Here is a 21,682-nt window from a genome sequence, read left to right as displayed (position 1 = left end):
GATACTCAAGTTTTTCTTATATTTTTTCCCTTTAAAAATTCTTCCCTCGCTCCCCTTCCAGCAACATTCTCTAGTTTGGCTCAGAGATTACTGTCCTGCTAACAATAAACTTAACTAATTACAATCTGAATCAAGTCTGTGGTCTTTTTCCAGAGGTCTCAAACTCCATAACAAATGCATCTTTGAATAAGGCTAGGTTGGCCATGTTCTAAATATTTATAGCTTGCTGTTTTGTTTGGAGAACTGTTTTCCCCAGAAATACTGGGTTCAGCCCTTTCCCAGCTGATGTGGTTGTTTCTTACCTGTGTGCCTCTCTGACGTGACGGGGGATCCGGAAGCCCTTTCTGTGTGTACCACTGTTGAAGTGGTGAGAGCCGCAACCCCAGTCACCAACACACACAAGATGAACATTGTCATCAACTTCCTGAGGGCACAGGACTCTCGGAACCTGCAAGAGGGGATAGAGGAGTCAATAGGAAGGTGAGCTTCCATGGGAAGACGGTCTTAGGGTGGGGGTCGGGGTGGGGGCTAGAACGGGGTCTTGAAACTGCACCTGAGAATAGGAATTTCTGGTCTAGAGATTTCAAATAAGAAAACTCAAACCATTTGCATCTGTCTCCCTGGGGCTGTATTTCTGAATGTGCCTGACATTAAACCCCCTCCCAAGCACCTCCCACAGATCTACCTGGAATGGAAATTTCAGGTCCCGAGTGTCTGACTTTCCAGAAATGCATCTCAGCAGCTCTTGCCCCAGGCCACTGTTTGTAACCTTTCCTCCGCCTGGCCTGTACCCACACTCCACTCTCTGAGTGAGGTCTCTCCCCACCATCAGCGGAGCCCTGCACAGCATAAGATCTGCACCACTTTCTAACCCCAGCCCACCCTCCATAGTCTCCTGTCTGGCTCCGTGGTCTTTCACAACATTCTTCGTTAAACACACACCAGCTCCATGTAGATGGAAATTCACCTCATTTTATCTACCATCCTATGGTACCACAACTCCGTTGCTGAATTTGCGAACAATTCAACAAATCACTAGAAGTCGAAAGGTCCTCAGATTTTACTTGTCATGGAGATTTTCCTGGTTCCACACGGGCAGATTTAACAGATCATGGATGAAAAGCCAGCAAAAGGAATTCCTCTTATTATTACCCATGCACTCAGCCCTCTCTATTACCTGTTTGCCCTGCCAGTGGTGGGACCACAACTCACAGGAAGCTACTGTCCCTCCTCGGCCTTGGGTTCTTCCGTTCCTTTCAAGGTAGAAACAAAGCAAGCAACTCCTTCTGTGTGAGGCTTTGGTAGGGATTGCGCTCGGGTGGCCATAAGGGAGCAGAACAAAGACTACCCGGATCACTCTGAAGGGGCAAGGAGGGAGGGGAGCCTACACAACCAGAGATGCTTGCCTTGGATGCCCCGGACTACTCAGAACTGAAGTCCCTCTGTGAGGGAAATGGCTTAAATAGCATTATCCTGCAGAGCCTGTTTCTCATTAAAGATAGAAAGCAGGGTTGAGAAATCAGCACTTTCTTCATCTGTCCCATTCCACCCTCCACCCCCAAGATTGTTATCTTCTGCGATTTTAACAGTTTATGACTGACATTATCTGTTTCTGGTGGCTCAAAGACTAGAGGCATAAAAATCTCTCCTTGACCGTTCTAGTGACATGTGGTCCTGATGCCTCTCCTAACAGTATAGGTTTGAAACCTATAGTTCATCATGCCTGGGGAGCACACCATTGTCCTCTGGATCCTAACAATGGCACTTATCTATGTATCTATGTTTGCAGTCCAGACCTTTTTCTTAGCATGGTTTTCTTAGTACCAAAGCACTGCCAATAAAGATAGAGGCTACACCCAACCCTGAGGAAGCATGGGAGCTTCCTGAGGGTCCTGATTACACCATGAGAAGACACACAGGATTGCAGCTCTGAAGAGATTCAAATTTTGGGTCCTGGGGTGCTCCTCTTCATAGATAAGGGTGGGGTCTAAGGAATCCATGTCCAAGAAATCTTACTAGCAATTCCAGAGCCAAGCTGTATTTTCATAGACTGTCTGTTAAGAATGCATATGAGTTTAGAACTAGGACCATCAAAGCAAGATAGCTCATGAAGACTTTCCTGGCTCTACAGAAACCTATCCATCCTCTAAAGAGAGATAGAAACAGGTACCAACTGGAAGGAAAGCAAAACTCCTTACTTTGGCTGCCCACTTATACTCATCATTGGGCAGCTGGCATTGCAGTGATAGTCCAGAAGCTGATTAGAATAGAGCAGGAAACTCTTCATATAATAAAATTGTCTCCCTGTTTGCTGGCCAATGGTTACCTAAATTGAGACTCTAATGATGTCACAGTGACTCTGTGAGGAAGGTGGTAGAGCCTGAAGGACCCTCAGGCCTCTTCAGTCCAGGTGGTGACATTCTCCCTTAGGGGGCCAGACCTGAGCTTGGGCTTAGTGTGGGATAGCACTCAGCTTACCCTCTCTGAGGTGGCCCTTCCTTTGACAGTATGCACGCTGACATGAGTGTCATTGCTTCTGTGGGAGCTGCATGCAGATCTCCAGGGGCCATGTGGGGTTGCCCTGAGGTGGCAGTCAAGTCAGGGAAGCCAGAGAAACCAGAGCTTCATAGGTTTCTCTGATCTCTTCTTCTCACACCTTCTACCTACTCTGATTAGAAGCCTTAAAGACCTCTACCAGAGCTGACAAAGGGTCAGAGTCTGCCTCAAGCCGTAGGACCCTGGGTCTGTGTAAAAAGATGGGTAGTCACTGAAGCCCTTCTTTCCACTGAGCTGGGGACACTGTTGGCATGTTTTCAGGAGGTCCCCGATAAAAAGGTTCAAAAAGGCCTAACCTGATCACAGTGAACAGGCTTGACCTTAAAGCCCTTCATTCCTTCGGAAACACAGGTCACATGATGTTCTGTTCTCTCCCTATCTCAAAGGTCTCGATAGGGACCCTGACATGTAGGGAACTACATCTTCACTGGGTCACTGAACATTAATTATGTGGCCATGAGTTGGTTGCTGGCCCATAGCACAGTAACAGCATACTTCTAAGGCAAGACAAAAGTCAAACTTATAGAACTTGTTCCTGCATCCTTAACGGTTCTCTGAGAAGTTACCAAGCTTGTCTATTGGGCTATATCCATTGCTGGAAGGGAGACCTGAACTCTGGTCATTCCTCTGTCTCGATTTGTCACTTCTCAAGATGGAAGTCGATTCTCTTGCCTGGGGTAGAGTGTCAACTGATTTCCTGACTACAGTCTCATTAAAGATGGGATAGCCGGGCGATGGTGGCACACGCCTTTAATCCCAGCACTCGGGAGGCAGAGGCAGGCGGATCTCTGTGAGTTCGAGGCCGGGCTGGACCGATAGCCTCCGGAAACAATACAGAGAAACCCTGTCTCGTAAAAAAACAAAAACAAAAAACAAAAAAAAGATGGGATAAAATGGGGGTAGGTAGTCAAAGAGGACGAGACACCTCAAAACTTGAAAGCAGGAAGGGGAAAATTCAGTACATTAGTCTTACTTTGGTATGTCAGTGTGACTGCATACTGTATTTGGAAGCAGGACCGGCATTTTAACGAAGATGGTCCTGCTGAAGCACATGGAAACAGTTTGCAGAGGTGACAGCCCTTTACCCCTTAATCCTCTGTGTCTTCACATGACATCTAACCAGGACTTTGGCATGCATAACTGATCTGCATAGCGCATGTTAAGTTAGGAGACTCTTGTTCCTCAGGTACTGATTCACTTGTGTCTTTTCAGGAAGTCCCCACTCACTCGGACTCATGTTTCTCAGCATTGCTGTTTACTAGAATCACCTGGAAGCTTTCAAAAAGTACCTAACACCCTGAGAAACTGCAGGTGACAGGGGATCCCCCAATCAGTCATCATTCTTCTTCCCAGATGACTCCAACTGGCAGTCAGCAAACAGTTAGATGCGTGTGCCCTTTCCGAGATAAGCTTAAAGACTTGTGACTGGAATTCCTATCTAGAGAGTTTTGCCTTTTCTAAATTTGACAGAAACGGGGTTTTGAAAAAAATTACACATTTCAGCTGCATCCCCAAATTCAGCCTTTTGAATGGGAATAAGAAGAGTCTGGAGGGAACAAGACTGTGGTAAGTTACCAGATGGCAGGGAGAGTCCGCTTGTCTGAGTTAGAGAGTTGTAGACCTAGTGGCCTTGGAGACTCATACCCATACAGACCCATGACAGAAGATTTTACACGATAGAATCCTGATAGCATTTCATAAAGACTTGTACTTAGGACTTTTCTTTCCACCGTCCCCCCTTTCACAGAATGGTATTGTATCTGAAATAGTTATTTGCTAAGACTACTTGCTAAAGTCAGAAAACACGGTTGGGAAACTGGCCTTTCTTAGTCTTTCTCAGCATCTCTGCTACACAAGCACAGACATTGTTCTTGCTGTTATTCCCTAAGTCAGACATTACAGCAAGCACACATCTAGCATTTCCTTTGTGTTTGATATCATAAGTGATGTAGACATGATTCAAAGTTTATAGTAGGGTTATACAACTCATAAACAGGACTGTCCCATCTTCTATAGTGGTCTTGGGTATCCTTAATCTTCTAGATGATCCTTGAGTCAATGACCCGTAGACACCAAGAAACGAACGAATTCCCTGGAGAGTATTCTCAGTTTACATAACTCTGACATGCACTTACAGATTGTACACACTGCTAACTTCCTGGTCTAAAGTATTGGTTGGCAGAGGGGCAAGAATATCTTGAAGGAATAGTTATCCAAAAAGTGAATATCATATATAAGCTCATGAATCATTCATACCCTAAGAATGGACCATCAATTGCTCATCTAAATCTCCCCATGACCCTCTCACACTATACCACACAACTATTGGTCATACGAGTTAACCATTGCCATATCAAGGCAGTTTAGCAGATTATCCCCAATGCCGATGACATAGAGTGATCATTTTCTCTGACTCACAAGTCTCTGTGTCATATACAGGCTGACTAGCCAAGACCAGGCGTGGCTGAGGATGACTCCAAGACACAGGTGGAGTCCAAATCGGCTCCATGTTTGTCTCAGCTCCTTCAAGCAATAAACACCCATTCTCAGGAATGGCCTGGCCAAGCAATGCAGGCAGATGCAAGAGATGCTATGCTTGGAACTAAACCCTTCTTCCTTGCCCACATTCCACTGGCCTCAACAGGTCATGGGATCAAGGAAAGAGTCACACACCAGCAGGGGTAATTATGGGGACGTTCATGTTCTCTATTGTGCTTACTCTTTGCTTGCTTATCCACGGGTGGTAACAACTTTTGGGTCAGAAACTGTGTCATTTTTACAAGCCTCTTGGCCTCAGTGTCCAACCATGGAAAGTACCAGGGGATCTTTATGGCTGAAATTCTACCGGAGGTGTAGTCTGAACCATCACCACACCTCTGTTTCCTTTGAACAATTTGAATAGTCCAGGGAAGACATTAAGAATATTCCAGCAGGGAATTTCAGAGTCCAAGCACTCAGACCTGCTGCCTTGGTGCCTACTTCTAGTGACAGGACAGGGGATCTTTCTCCCTTAGGTGTGTATCTGGCCTAGGACTATTTTTTTCAGAGCTATTCTTGCTATTCTGTCCCTCCCCCTTTTTTTTGATAGCATGAAAGGCATACAAACATTAGGATTTGTTCCCTTTGGACACTCATCTGTGTAATCATGTCCCCAGCTATACTGGCCCTAGGCAGACTTGCTGATTTTCTAGTTGTAGTGTGAAAGAAGTAAAAATTACACCATGTCTAGCTTAAACTATGCCTTTACACAAGAAAATTAAGTCAAATATGCAAGTATACAGGCTAATGTAATAGTTATAGTGACAAATACTGAACATACATCACTTCATTCATGCCTACTGGTGAATGTTATACCATTTTATACAATATGATATATCAGAATAAGTCAAAGAGATTAAGAGGCTTGACCATGACACGAAATAAGAACTAGAGTTTAAGCCCAAGACGGCTGACTTCAAAGCCCCTTGCTCTTCAGAGCTATGCTTTCTGTGGCAGATATTATTTTTCTCCTCCCCCAATACCTATCATCCTGTTTCCTCCAACAATGTAACCTCTGTCTCTCCACTGGGTCTACAGCCATCCCACATAAAGACCACATTTCCCACCATCCTCTATAATTAGGAATGTCCATGCGAGAGAATTTGGACCCATGGAATGTAATTGAAATGTGTAACCTTTCTGGGGAGGTCCCTTAAAGTAGTATTTATGAACACCACAGCCCCACTATTAGACATACAGCCAAGGAAATGAAATCAGTATGTCAAAGAGACACTCATGTTTATTCACAATAAACAAGATTTGGAGTCAATCCAATACCCAAATGTAGATGAATGGAGTATGTGGCATATATATGCATAATGGAATGCTGTTTGGTTTTTTTTTTAAGTATAAGCCCTTCCATTTGCATCAACATATCAATCAAAGGAAGCCAGACATAGACAATTACTATAAGATCTCCCTTGTATGTAGGATCTGAACATGTTGATCACATAGAAGTTGCAGGTAGAATCTCTAGAGATGGGGGTGGGGACAGAGAAGATGTGACATGAAATAGTTGGTCAACAGGTACAAAGTTAGAAGTAGAGAGGAAGAATAAATGCTACTACTCTAAGTGTACAATCAGATGACTATAGTGAGGATTTACTGTGCATTCCGAAGTCGCTAGGTTTTCGAATGAGATCTATACCAAGCGATCAATGTGCTAATTGCATATAATTGCTCATTATATAATATATATACGTGCACACCATGCTGTATCCCATAAACATGTACCATTATCAGTTAGAAAAAAAATAACAGCCTCAACCAAGTCGACACTAATCCTTCCTTTTGTCCTCAGTGTTCATACTCACTGGTGGCTAGACTGTAGCCACCATCTTGGACCACAAGTTGAAGGATTCAGGGGAAACGCTGGATCAATGAGAGGAGGGTTGACTCCTAGACCACTTTCTTTTATGTATTCAAGCTTTCTATAATGTGCAGCCAAACCTGATATGTAACCTGTCTGAAGTTTATTGAATACATTTTTTAAATTACCCAGGGGAAGGAGTCCAAAAAGGCAGCCTGAAGGGTGCTGTTCCCGCAGCCCTCCTTCTGACACCAACTTGTTCCAGATCAGATGGTTTCAGATGGGAGGCTTCTAAAAACTGATTTTGACTCGGGAGTTGCCTTGCAGCCTCTGCTGGAACGAAAGTAGTCCCCACCGTAAGGCTCACACTGTTTCTGAGTCAGGCTATCCTTGGGTTTGTATAGAGGTCTACAACACGAATACAATTGCTCTGATACTAAAAAGCAGGGTCATATCGACTCAGGTGTGGTCTCTAGCTGATACTTCATGGAACCATGAAGCTGTGGAATCAGGGATGTGTGGCTTAGGTGGGAAATGTCCCAGGATCATATATTTGAACGCCTGGTGTTCAGCTGGTGACACTGTCTCGGAAGGCTGTGGAACCTTTAGGAAGTGGGTCCTTGCTGGGAAGTAGGTCACAGGGGCAGGTCTTGAGATTTTATGACCTGGCCTTACTTCCTATTCACTCTTTGCTTCCTGACTGCTGATGCAATGTGACCAGCTTGCCTCTTATCATCCATACTGCCGTGTCTTCTCTACCATGATAGACTATATCCCCTTAGAACTGTAAGCCAAAAAGTATTGGCTTTAAACTGCTTCTTGTGTTTTGTGCAAGCAGCAAGAAAAGTAACTAACACAAGAATTCTACACCAATATATTCCTTGGGTGGGAAATCAAGCAGAACTTGAAGTTGACTAGTCTTTCAAGGTTGTCCATCTGGTCAAGCAAGAACATAACTGTTTCCAAGCACTGCCCTTGATCTCTGCTAGCCCCCTTCCATGCCCCAGGTCACCCCAGCCAAGAGGTTATCTGGGCTTCTCTCTTTCTTTCTCTCTCTCTCCCGACTTCAGCAAAACGGCTGCTTCACTGTGACTTCCCCAGGAAGTGGCTTCAAACACGCAAACCACAGGCACGTAGAAGTAACAGTTTTCAATAATCAAAACCTCACTCACATAAGGCTGGAACCAAAATTGTCATAGTGTGGGAAACAGCAAGTCCTTGGCAGGTCCAGAGAGGGGAAAAATCGTTTGCTGGGGTTCCCAGCCAAACGCATTCACTGCCCTACTTTCTTTAAACACATCTCCAAATCACAGGCAACTGGATTTTTCTCCTGGAGTCTGAGCTCACCTTGTTTCCAGGAGGAGATTTTAAAGGCAGCTCATTCCAAACACCTGAGGTATACTTTGATCTCTATTTTTTCTAGACAAATAATCGTGTTTCCCACTTTTCATTCCGTTTAAGAAAAAGGGAATGGGCTGAAAAGTGGGGCAGGGTTTATGAAAATGATGAGTTTGTGTGAAGATAAGGTAAAAAGGGAAAGGACGCAGCAAAAGACTCAGATGACCCAGCCCTGAGCATACAATCATCATCTTCCCTCAGTGCACTCACCCAGGCTCCGGGGACTGGTCACCTGTGCCTTTGACCATCTGTTTGTCTCTTGGCCTTTGTACAGGGACAAGGCAAACAGCCTAAGAGCACGTAAGTAATTACATCACTTTTCACAGACTGGAAATGACAATGGTATGGGGGCACGTCAGAGTACATTTCACCCAGACTTTCTCTCTCTCTCTCTCTCTCTCTCTCTCTTCCCTCTCTCTCACCCTCCTTCCTTCCCTTCTTCTCTTCCCCTCCTATTTCCTCCCCGTCTTTCTTTCTCCCATTGTGTATACTGTAAAATTCCATATACAGAAAAATACAACACCTCAAAATTACAGGTAGCACCAAAGTCTAAATACTTCAGAATACATACAGGAATAAATACATTGTAACCAATTAATAAGAAATACATAAAAATAAGAACTGGTGTCTTTTCAGTGGGTGACAGTTCTACGGAGACAGCTTGCCAAAGTGCACTGTGGGATGCTCATCCCTAAGTGGAGCAACTGTATCAACCCACTCCTCAAAAGGCTCAGGGAATGTCTTGGAAGAAGAGAAGGGAAGATTGTAAGAGCCTCAGGCTGCTGCTTAATTGTGTCTTCTGGGTGTGACAGAACCATTGCACCCAGGAACTCACTAGCCTCTGGGGTTATTTGCAAAAGACCTGAAGATGTCAAACTAGTCAACATCTCAGCATCGATGGAGGAAGGATTCATGAAGCCTCCACTGTCAGCTGATGAGCAACTGGTAGTTAATGGCTGCTAAGAGAGGGAGGGCCGGCTTTCTCCATAGACACGGTCCCTGGTAGAGTTCTCATGCTCCGGTGGTTGGTTCTACACCATACACGTCCAGGCCGTGCCAACTGGACCCAGTAGGTTATCAAAAGGGGGGCTGGAGTTGGGAAAGAGATGTAGAGGTGTTCTAAGTGGAATAGTAGGTGATTATACCTCCAAATTTCTTTTTTAAAATTAATTAGAACGTTTCAAAAGTATAAAAAAAAACCTCCTATACTGTATTTGAATGTGTCAGGACTGAGTTAATCTGGGAGGTTAAGCTTTAGTCTGTTATTATCCTCATTTTGATGCCTGGAGGTTTTGGGCAAATGTCCCACCTCTGAGTCAGACAGAACAGTCACCAACAGAACAGAACAAGGTGGCAGTGTTGAATATTAATCAAGTTGATTAGCTATTGGCTCAGACACCCATCACTTAGTCACACCCAGTGTGGTAAACAAAATCCTAAAAGCCCACACATTTGCATCATACAAAGCCTTCTACAACTGGTAAGAGAATAAATATTTACATCATGTCTCAGGCAGGAAATCTCAGAACTTTACGAATTGAGGAGTTCAGAGGATCCTTGGTGTAAGTCAGGAGAAATGTATGACAAGATAGCAGGAGCTTTTATTGGCGAATGTGCTGGGTGGAGATAGAGCCCTTGATGGGCTGTTCACAAATCATTGCTGCTCTATAGAGAAAAAGATCAACTAGATTTTATCCCCAGAATAAAGGGTATTCTGCCTCCAAGAAGCATGATGGCGCTGTTTCTGATTGCATAATCATGTCAGCATGAATGCCGACCACTCCTTAACCAGCCCCTGGAGAAGCCTAGGGAGGTGGTGATACTTTCTAGAAAATTCTTTCCATCAGCATAACCTGTAGATGGTGGTGAGCTTATCCCCATCTTCAGTCAAATCCATAACCTGAAACATTTCTGTGAGTTCAGAGCACAGATTTGCCATCCTCTAAATGGCATTCATTGATCAGATCTTGCTGTCTAGAGTTGTTCATGGAAACCTTGTGTACCTTAGTCAGTAGTTCTGGACCTCAATGAGACTCTTTGGAAAACAGTGACAAGAACATTGGGGCAGAAAGTGGGAACACAGGGCATGCCAGAGGCGTGGCCAAGGGTCAGAAACATCTCATCTGTAAAGGGGACCCAATTTGGTAGATATTTCAGAATGACAGACATGCCACATGTAGAACTCAGCACAATGCAGGAAAAGAGAAAGTACTCCATACATGACAGTCCTCGATGGCATTTTGTGGAAGCTGGTGCTTGAGGGGCCTAGTGACATGGCAAGGACATGCAGCTGGCAAACCTGAGTGAGACGTCACAGAGTCCGCCTCCTGCATTCTGCCTGGTTGCTGCTTTGGTTTCATTCCATAGCCAGGAACTTTCTGGCATCATAGTCAATAACTGAGCTATCACCAGTTACCATGCTAGAAATGTGTATGGTGTGGCCTAATGGAATCAGTTAAGACCAAATGCATACATCCAAATTATAGGCTGTGCTTAACATATAAACATGATCTTAAGTCCACAGAGAAAACACATATAGATTTATAAACCTGGTTGGGAAATCTGAGCTTCCTGAAACCTTCTTTTAGATTGACCCCTTAGTGATGGAGTCCTTAAACACAGGTAATAGATTTCGGAACTGGGCTCTGTCTTCATGTTCCCATTTATTAGCTATGTAATCTTGGGCAACCACAAAGTCAATTACACAATCTAGGCCAACAGCTTCCTCATCTCTGAAATACAGAGGCTTTACTGACAGGACCTCACTACTGAGTTTAAATCCCTAGGATTCAAAGTTAATCCGGGTTTGAGCACAGGTCTTGGTCAGGCTTACAGCTTCCATTTCTAAAGACTCAAATCAAGGGGGCTTCATCAGACAAAGTATACCAAGTCAGCTCATCTACTGTAAACTCTAGCCAGTAAAGAACAGAACCAATGCTCAGGACTTGGGGTTTCTCCTGGGCATTGGAGTTCTGCCTCTGCTGGACCACTTCTAGACGGTTGTAACTATTGGCGCTGAAAACTGACTCCTAGCACATCCAATGCCCTTCAGAAGAAATGTGTGCTTCCAGCTCCTATAACATGACTATATAGGAAACAACACAAGCATTCAAATAACCAGTTACCCCGAAAACTTGTCCATCTAAAATACAACAGATACAACAAACAAGGACCAAAAGATTGGAATAGCTGAAGGAGCCATAGGCTTTCAACACAGGAGTCTGTGTATTTACTCACAGTGGCAGCACAGAAACCCCTCTCTGATGTTCTTTCTCAATGAATGACGTGGCTCTTTTGCAGGGTAGCTTAGACCCTACAGATGCCCACAAACTTGTCTTCCATCTCTGTAAGTCTTCTGTGGTGCTACCATCAGCCTGCCATCAAGAGATGGAGTCCAGCTCACCTCCCTTGAATGTGGACAGGCCAGTACTTCACGTGTGGCCAAAAGAACGCAACAGAAGTTCACTGTGTGTGCAGCTGGGTGAGAGAGCTAAGCACCTAGTTTCCTTGCAGAAAACCAGCCACCTTGGAAGCAGCCTGACTGTCCCCAGGGAGGCCATGTGTAAGGGGTCTTGATTAAGCTGTCAGCAACCTCTCAAATCCCTTCAAAGATACCACCCACGTGAGGTAATCTTGGACTCCACAAACATGACCATTCATTAACTGATAACCACTGTTGGAACTCAGTTGAAATACAGAGGGCAGAAGAATTGTCTAGCCTTTCTCAAGTGTGTACCCTATGTGATATATGAGTTATACCAAAAACGGTGGTTGTGTCAAACGATGACATTTTGGTGTAGTTTATCATGGAGTAAAGGGCGAATGTTCACTCAGAAGTAGATGCAGGTGGCTGCTGATGTTAAGAGGAACACATGCTGAACATTTCTGAGCTCCCGGAGGCTGGAAGGGGTGGTCATTTAGTGGTAGACAATTAGATGATTGACAGAAGAAAGTGCGTGCTGCAAACAACAGCAGGTGGCTGCCCAGTAACGAATGGCACAAGAGAAGAACTAAGCAAAGCAAATAACCGTCTGCGTCCTGGAAGAGCAGACACAAGCACTGCCCTCCGTGTTACTGGGTCCCAACAAGGACCTTCAGATGCGAGAGCACAAAACAGCTAAGGTTTTCAAAACTACTCCTGTTGTTCTACAAGACAGTCCCAGGAGTGGAAGCGAAAAGCGATGTTCAGAAAGGAGGGAAGGATGTAGGTAAGGCATGGAGGAAACACCTTTCCAGTAGGAAGACAAACAGAAGAGAAAGGTCCTTTGGAGTCCAAGGAAAAGGGAAAGGGAGATACCAGATGAAAGAGATAGACTTAATCTGTGTTTGCAACCTGAAAGCCAAGCAGAGAAGTATTCTGTTTGTTTGTTTGTTTTTTAAGAAGCTGAAAGTGGAAGAAATTTGCTCATTACAAATGGATCTGTATAAGAACCCCACCTTGGCCTGGGTAGGTGCTTTTAGTAGGGCGGAATAAGCAAGGAGAAAAGGCAATAACGATGGGATGCATCCGAAGAAGGAGTGCTTGGTTGCTACAAGACTGCTTGCTGCTAGTCTCACCGGCAGGTTAATGGAGAGTATTCAGACCTTCCCCTGTACTTCCAGTGAAGAATGGAAGGCAAACAAAGGGCAGGGCTGGGGCTGGTGTGGTCAAAGGGATTGACCTAGATCCCTAGGCTGTTGTTGGGAAGCAACAGAGTGGTCATAGAGGGAACCAGGGCATATCCACTGAAGGTCTCTGGTGGTCCAACTTTCTTGATGCTCCCAGACATCAATAAAGTAGAGCAATAGATGTGGTGGTAGCCATTTAGATTGATTGGGGTGGGTCCCTCCCTCACTAGTTACTAATTATTTTGCCTATCACCTGAACATTCCAAACCAGAGGAAAAATAAACAAAGTTGTGGCCAAATGAAGAGGACTAGTAGAGTCGGTGAGGAGTACTGAGGACAAACTGGCCAGAACATTGGCTGTCACATACCTTAGGCATTAGACTATGGGTTTTCCCAGCCATGGATCCTAGCAGTAGTGACTTCATGACCAAGCACATACAAACACAGTTGTGAGGAAGCCAGTGAGTACCTAGGGTTAGCAGGTATGCATCAAGCAACTTCCTCCTACCATTCTTTGGGAATGCATCCTAGAAGAAGGCTAAAAGGAGCCAGATGAGAGTAAACATCTTCCCAAAGGAATCTGATGGGCCCAAGAGGACTCATCAGAGATAGAGAGGCATCTGATATAGAGAAACATAATAGCAGGCTGAATTTTTCTCCCCTGTGGAAAGGGAACTCGGAAACCAAATGAGAAGCTTCTCACAACAGTGATTAAAGGTACATGGAGGGCCAATGATTTGCAGTGAGTATCCATTATATATATATATATATACATATATATATAAGCTTTTCTTCTAGAACTGTCGATGAAGATGTCAGGACAGATAGGGTTTTTCCTTTTATGCTTTGAAAGATTATTTCCCATTCTCCAGAAATTGTCCCCAACCTAGAATGGCCTATAATCTAAGAGCAACCGAGGACAAAGCTAAAATGTCCTTTCCTTTGAGGGTCACCAAAGAAAGAATCTATCCTGAGCCCTGCATGATGAATGTCCATGAGAAAAAAATAAAGGTCAACAGTGAGCACACATGCAGTGCCCCACCACCACCACCCCACCCATCCCTGCCCACCATGCACATAGGCACACACAGAACCCAAGAACTTTTAATCTACACTATGTAGGAAAATCCCTTGCCATAAGAAAATGTACTCTTTGACTGGAAGTCATCCCAGACACACTGCGTGTTCCATGAACCAAAAAAGTCTTGATTCTACCCAAGACTGTGTTCCCTTCCCACAGTGAACCCTCTGGCTTCTCTCAGCTGGAAGACACCACCAGCAGCCTGTTCCTGGTGTTGAGAACATCCTAGGAAACTTGCATCTGAAATCCTATATACAGGATTTCCTTCCTGGAGACGTCCAGCTAATACAACTGAGCAACAGGACACGGTTAGACACAGTATACCAAGGTTCATTAATGGCTGACACTTTCTTACTTTGGTATAATATCTTTTCTCTGAATCCTTGAAGTTAGGCCTGGCACACCACTAGTAGTAACACTTTGATGTCCAGGCCTACCCAGTGCCCAGCTGGTTTTCTCTACTCCAGTCCTCTATTCTCTGGCCATGGTAAATAATGAGTTCATGGAAATGCTGCCAGCAGCACACAGCTGGCCACGCTGACAAGTGATGTCTAAAATCCAGCTGCTGGTCCACATTTTTCCTGCTTTGTCTGTTTCAGGAGGCATAAGACACAAGGATTTACATTTCTAGGAAGTTCCCAAATGATGCTGAAACCTCCAGCCCAGGGACTACACGTTAAAAACCACTTCCGTGGGACATGGAGGAAGTTTCATGTTCTGTATATCCTGTAGCAAGCCTGTGGGATATTACAAACATAGAGAGAAAGAAGAGACAGAGAGAGACAAAGACACAGACAGAGACACAGAGAGATACAGACAGACAGACAGACAGACAGACAGGCAGGCAGGCAGGCAGACAGAAGAAATAGACAGAGACACTGAGACAGAGAGAGGGAGGGTCAGAGAAAGAACGAATGTTAAAACAGTAATAGTCCAGCAGATGATCTCTGCAAACACTGATTTGAAAACGGCCTGGGGGGCCTGGTAAAGCTGTGAGGAGTCACCAGGGTCAGGGACGATTGATGGAGGATGAGACAGCAGGAACAAACACTGACCAATTCTGTGTTAAACTATGGGGCGCTGCAGGTACCACTGCACTGTAACTTGGATAAATGTGTACAGAAAGGAGTCAGAGAGAAAGAGGAGCCAAAGAGTTTTGTTCTCTATTTCTGTGAAACCAATGACAATACACTCAGCAATTTAGCCCTGTCTGCTATAGATCTCATGTCTAATGTCTAGTGTCTAATGCCTAAGCTAAGCCTAGACTGTTTCTCTGCTCAGAGTCCTTCATGATTAAAGCCAAGAGTCAGCTGGGCTATGTTCCTATTTTGAGCCTGCAGTCCCTTCTTTCTAGCAGCTGAAGGCCGGGCCCCAGTGACCCCCCAGTATCCAGGATTATGCATCTCTTCAAGGCCAACAGACCATCTGATGCTGCTTCAGCTTGCTCTGACCATGACCTCCACTTACAAAGAGTGAGGCTCTTACATGGGATCCACCAATCTGCTCTTCCTTTGGCTTAGCCGACTGAGAGCCAGAACAGCATCCACAAAAGTCCTTCAGCCTTACTATATAAGGTAATGCAAGCCATGGCTGTGAGCATCCCTCTGCTTATACATCCCAGCCTCACTCAATGAGAGGGGATTACACAGGGCATGAATCAGTGGATCCCATTCTGCAGTTCTGCCTATTACACACGTGTAAAACATCCCGATGACTATTGCCTCTCCAGCACTCAAGACCCACCCAATGCTTTACATTTATTCCTTCCTCACTCTCAAGCAATGTCTCTTCCAGAGTCTTTAAAGCTCGGTTACTCAGAGTGTGCTCCAACAACATGAGCAGCGCTTGTGAGGAATGCAGATGCTCAGGCCCTGCGTCAGCTCTCAGAAACACAAATCACCTGCGTGTTTGCAAGACTCCCAGGAGAAACAGTGATCTAACAAGGTCCTGGTCCCCAAATAACTCCCTCCTCGGCTCTCTAATGGGCATGAACCTTGTCTTATCTCCTAAGAAGATAGTCCTCAAAATGGGATTCCCATACAAGCAGTTCCAGTCTGTGACGCAAGCCCTTGGGCAGCCACCCACACCTACTGAATCTGAAATCTGTGTGGGCCAAGCAATCTGTGTTGTAGGCAGATCTGACAGAGGCAAAGTTTGAGGACCATGATGAAGCATCTTCTCATAGAAAGCTCCATGAAAAAGCTCCTGCATCAGCACCACTTTCAGCTCTGCTGGCACTAGAGACTGCCTCTGCTATCCTGGAGTATGGGAGGAAGGATGTGATCTCATCACTCAACTCTGAGTGTCAAACAGTTGGATTTGGAGGCTGAGGTGGGAGTGAAGACGTTGGGCAAAACCCAGGCCAACCTACAGCACACGGGGGAGGGCCCACCCCACAGAATTCCTAGACCTACAGCTCCTGGGAAAACCTAAGACGCTAAGAGAAGGACAAGGATGCATTAAGACAGGTGAGGTTCAGAGGAGCCTGGGGGAAGGCATTCTTCAGCACTTACACCGACAAGACACTGATCCCAGAAAGCGAACCTCCTGGAAAGGGAGAGCTAGAAGAAGATGAGGCTGATGGGAGGTGATTTGGAGGGCAGAAGGAAGACAGCAACATGTCACTGCAAGCAGAGTCCTGGGCAGGACTGAGGAGGACAGTTCAGTCCTCTGCCTCGAATTACCCAGAGAGAAAATCTGGCCAAGATCACCTTGTGTAAGGAGGCTGAGGTCAGGAAGGAACTGATAAACTGGGGCTGGTGGGGGCTAGGGGGACAGGGAGGTTTCAAAGGGGAGTGGGGAACTCAAAAGCAGGGACTTTAAATAGCAAGAGGAAAAGAAACACCCAGACCATTTATCTAATACCCGTGAGAGCCAGGCATATCCTATAGTGCTGCTCAGTCTGCCTGGGAGCTATGGTTTCTGAGAGGCTTCAGGTCCATCAAAAACCAAACAAATGAACTAACATTCCACTCTAGGAAAGTCTTAGGAGCCTTCCAAAGAAGTCTTCTGCACTCTACCCCACATGCCCAGCCACCGAAGGTGAGAGCTCAACCCATTCATTTCCTCCAGGGGGATTCTAGGATTCTAGATACTTGTCAGCTGCCTGGAACTGTAGACTAGAAGCCCTCTGACCCATCCCCACCATAGCCCCACAAAAGTGGGAAAAGACCAAGGATGCTCAAAGTGACCTTCACACTTTTATAGACGCTCAGTGAGGAGAAAGGTCACCCAGACAAAGTCAGGAAGAACACAGAGAGTTATCTGAGGTTCCATTAAAACTGGAACCCGATGTTCCGTTTTCTGGTCTCTCCCTGCCTCTCTCCGAGCTTCTTACCTGGCCCTTTGCATTCTTGCACCTTGCTCCTTCTTGCCTGGGGAAGGCTGCCAGGTCAGACTTTCACCTTCAGCGATGTCTCCGCAGCCCACAGGGATTTATATGCTCCTGTCTGCTGGGATTTCCTAACTGGGCTGTGTCACTCGCTCTAAATGGGTGGCGGTGGACACACCTTTTCCCTCCTCACAGGGGAGCACCCAGCTCATGGCGCTGGTGCGTACATGCTTGCCAGATGGGGAAGTGACCTAGGAAACTCTGAGTTTCCCTATTCTCTGTGTGTGTGTGTGTGTGTGTGTGTGTGTGTGTGTGTGTGTGTGTGTGTGTGTGTGTGTGACTAAAATGACGTACTTTGAGCTGAGAATACATTTCAAAGTGATTCTGGTTGTATGTCCTAAGTTTATAAACAGTTTCATGGATGGGATTTAAAACCCAAACACAGTCCCATTAAAGAGAAAGGGAGTTTTTTAAAGAGTAGGAGAGAAGATCCCCACTCCTACACACAGACAACCCTCTGGGATCTAAAGAGGGTTAGACATATGGGATTGTTTTAGGAGATTCGATTTGTCTATTTGTTTTTTGGTTTTTGGTTGCTCTTTATTTATCTGATTTTTTTTCAAAGACAGGTGATGTAAAGGGTTGATTTTCTAATTCTTTTTTTCCCCAGTTTGTGTAATTACTCTAATGCGACCCCCGGGAAGGGACCCCCGACCCGAGGGGGTGAGGTGATGAGGTCGCTACTAATTTGGTGGGTCTTCACGAGCAGATCCGATCTGGAAAGTGAACTTCAAGAGGTTAATGGAATCAGGCTCAAGACAACGTTCGCTGATCAAGAGCCTTTATTTTTTGGGGCGCACTGGAACTTATAGAGGAAGGACCTCAGGGGGTGGTACAAGCATGTCAATCAAGTCTCAACTCAAATATACACCAAATACGGTAAAGACAAAGCTGTAATTTTCCATCCGTCATCAGTTGCATTCCACAAATGCTTGTCAGCGTAAGTCAGGTGCAGGAATTAGGGAGGGGTAGGGAGTGTACAGCAGAACACTATAATCTTTTGTCAACAAAGGCAATTACTCTGTAAGGGTACTTCCCCCTGGCTAGGCAGGTGGGCTGCCCTGTGTAAATTTAACTTTTATGGTTAGCCTTTCCCTTTGTCTCAAGGGCATGTGTGCTCGCAGTCACGTAGGCAGAAGGCCAAGAAACGGTTGACAGACTCCATTTTGTTCAAGGTTCCAGCAGTCCCCAACATCTCCCCCTTTTCTATATAGTAAAAGAAGAGAGCAATTGGGTGAAGTGCCTATCTTAGGTTACCTGATGGGCTTCCAGTTCTGGACATGGCGAGAGAGGATACGAATTAAGTTTTTGCCGGCAATGTTTAGAGAGCCATGTTTGCTCCCAGACTCTGGCACCAAGCTATCCCCGTCTTAAGCATCTCCACAGCCTGGAGCAGAGTGAACGCGGGCGGTTGGCCAGGTACTCAAACTCCTGAAAGCTCAAAGGTTGTAATGTAGGTTTGTCTACAGCCTCAGGTTCTTCGGGGTCTTGTTGAGAGAGCTGCTGATAGTGAACCTGAACTGAATTTTTGGTAGCCTCATCAACCTGATTTTTAACAAAACCAGTAAGGCGGCGAAATGCCCAAGGACCAAAGGAAATAAGTAACATGAAGACAATAAAGGGTTCTAACAAACTAGGCAGCAAAGTCGATAGCCAGGGGGGAGGTAGAGAACCAATTTTTGTACCAAGATTCACTTTGATCCAAATTTCTTTTTGTTTCTTCCAGACTCTGTTCAACTCTTCTGATACTATCTCTAACTAATCCTGATTTGTCTTTGAAAAAGCAACATTCCTCTTTAAGGGCGGCACAAACTCCCCCCTCCCGCAAAAAGGCGAGGTGGAGACCGCAACAGTTTTGTTGTATCACTTCAGTTAAGGAACCAACAGTTTGTTCTAAGTAATCTAAATCTCTTTTTAGCTCGTCTATGTCTCTAACAACTGTGCGGGTTAGAGCATTAACAGAGTCCTTTGTGTGGATTAGGGAGTAAATTCCTGTGCCAGTTCCTGCTGCACCCAGACCAACCAATATGGCTAATGTGAGGGTGGTGACCGGCTCTCTTTTTTGGTGAGAGAGAGTCACAGTTGGATCACTTTGGGGCAATAAATCAGATTCAGGGTGAACAGTCAATTTGGGCATGAGTACAACAAGGACGCAGTAGTCCTTGTGCGCAAGAAAAACATCTACAATAATATGCGGGGATAGCCCTGTGGAGCAAGCAAAAAAGGTGAGGTTGGGGGCAATAAGAAAGGAAGCATGAGTAGCAACTTGCATGGTTTGAGTACATGCTTCTAACAGCGGGGTGGGGGGGAAGCATACGTGGTCCCAAAAGGCAGAGTCCAGATCCCACGACCTGTCCTAAGGTCATGCCGCGTGGTTGTGGCTGCGTGCCCCAGCGAAGCAGATTGGTGTCGTTGGTGTAGATGGGTGAGCCGAAGGCTGCAATACCTTCGTAGAATGGAGGGATGGGCGAATAGCAAATCCAGCAGCGCTCATAGGTGGTGTTGGAGAGTGCCTGGGCAGAGGCGTTGACCATCTGAAGGATGAGGTCCACGGTGGAGACTGGACCGGTGGGCATGGTGGGTTGATAAACAGTGGTGGCGGCAGTGGGAGCTGGAGAATGGAGATTAGGAAGAGGGCGAGGGGCGGCAGCCTTGGGTAGGAATGAGCCACCACCAGAGGGGTATAAAAAAGGATTGGGGCCAACAGCAATAGGGTGAAAGGAAGGGATTTCTTTTAAAAGTCTAATGGAAAAGGTGAGGCCTGGGTCTGTGCCAGAAACATATAGGCATAGACCCCAGTGAGCGCCTCGGGGACCTTCCCAGGGGAACCTTTTTCCTGTAGCTGTAAACTGGATATGCAGGAGGTTGCACCAACTGCGTGAACAAAGGGGGTTAAGTGGTGGTGGGCCATAAGTAAGCCGTCTGGCAGGGGGATTAAATCGCCTTACAGTTATGAGGTCCCAGGAAGAGGAGGGAAACTAAAAATCAAAAGGAGAAATGGAAAAAGTAGCAGGCAATGCAGTGTCATCTTTTGTTATCAACAGCATCTGAAAGAGAAAACAAGAGATTCCTCAGGGGCTCTTTCCCTGGGAGGGTTATAAAGCTTGACCAGTTTGTCTGGAAGCCAGCGCGTTTCTCCATTGCTGGTGTTATGAACGCAAGCATGTCCTTTTCCCCAGATAAGGACTGGGTGAGGACCAAGCCATTGGCCCGTGTGCACATCCTTCCAGAGTACCTATCGAAAGTTTTCACGGGTGGAAGGGTGCCAGAGCTGATCAGCTGCTGATCCAGAGAGAGAAAGTTGAGCACAAAAAGTGCATGATTTAAAAGTAGGCGATGCTTGCCTTTGCAAGCATATAGGGTTTTACTTTCGGAAGAAAGCTTAAAGAGCATATTTTTTAAGGTCTGATTAGCTTGCTCTACGACTCCCTGTCCTTGAGGGTTAAGGGGAATTCCTGTTTTGTGGATAATGCCAAATTTTTTACAAAAATCCTTTATTTAGAACTAATGTACCCTGGGTCATTGTCAGTTTTAATGGCGATAGGGACAGGAATAATAGTAAAACAATGTAAAATATGGGCAATAACGTCCTTGGTGGCCTCTCCTGTTTGGAGAGAGGCACAAACAAAGCCACTAAAGGTATCCACCATAACATGAATATATTTAAGATTGCCAAAGGCAGAATAATGAGTAACATCCATTTGCCAAAGCTCACCAGGCACAAGACCACGGGGGTTGACTCCTGTATGAGGCTCAGGCAAAAGGGAAAGGCAAGCTTTGCACGATTTAACTATCTTTCGAGCCTGTTCACGAGTGATGGAATATTGTAGCCTAAGTGTTTGTGCATTAAGGTGATGTAATCTATGAGCTTGTTGTGCTAACTGTAAAGAGTTAGACTGATCAAACACAAACCAAAGAGAAGTCAGAGGTAGCTTTTATGCATCTGTCTGAAAGGTTTTTAGAAACCACCTTCTGTAGTGATTTGGATAAGCCGATACATTCAACTTGAGAGACAATAAAATGGCAGAACAAATAAAATGGCACTGACCACACACATACACACACATATACATACACACATACAAAAGTTCCTTTAGTTTCAGACACTGGGTACCCTGACCACAGACAGTTTGTATGGGGCTGAATAGAGCATGGACTTAGAACCCAGTAGGGTCACAAGGCTTCAGATGCCCCTGCCACCCATGGATGTACCATAAACGACAGTGTGACACAGAAGTGACCTCACAGCTTTAAGTTCAGGACTGGCTAAAGAAATGCAGCGATGGCCTGGTAACACTAG

General features: G+C 45.5%; 1 protein-coding gene across 5 annotated transcripts in view; it reads right to left on the bottom strand.

Annotated features, from left to right (window-relative positions):
* Positions 1 to 17,460, bottom strand: part of Il1r2 (interleukin 1 receptor type 2) — a 36,863-nt gene extending 19,403 nt beyond the window's left edge. For 2 of the 5 annotated variants that reach the window (XM_040729527.1, XM_040729528.1), the window contains exons 1-2: positions 17,329 to 17,460; positions 303 to 448 (exon numbers count right to left, since the gene is read on the bottom strand). In XM_040729527.1, coding sequence (XP_040585461.1) covers positions 303 to 448; positions 17,329 to 17,342 — 160 coding nt within the window. In that variant the 5' untranslated portion in view covers positions 17,343 to 17,460. Of the gene's footprint in view, positions 1 to 302; positions 449 to 1,177; positions 1,442 to 17,328 lie in introns of those variants that run through there. The other 3 variants (XM_040729529.1, XM_040729531.1, XM_040729530.1) reach the window with 2 other exon arrangements.
* Positions 17,461 to 21,682: the final 4,222 nt, after the last annotated feature.

Source organism: Mesocricetus auratus, unplaced genomic scaffold (assembly GCF_017639785.1).
Source record: "Mesocricetus auratus isolate SY011 unplaced genomic scaffold, BCM_Maur_2.0 Super-Scaffold_100021, whole genome shotgun sequence".
NCBI classification, from domain to species: Eukaryota; Metazoa; Chordata; class Mammalia; order Rodentia; family Cricetidae; genus Mesocricetus; species Mesocricetus auratus.
The sequence above is the reverse complement of the archived record's forward strand: the minus strand, read 5'-3'. Positions and strand labels throughout refer to the sequence as shown.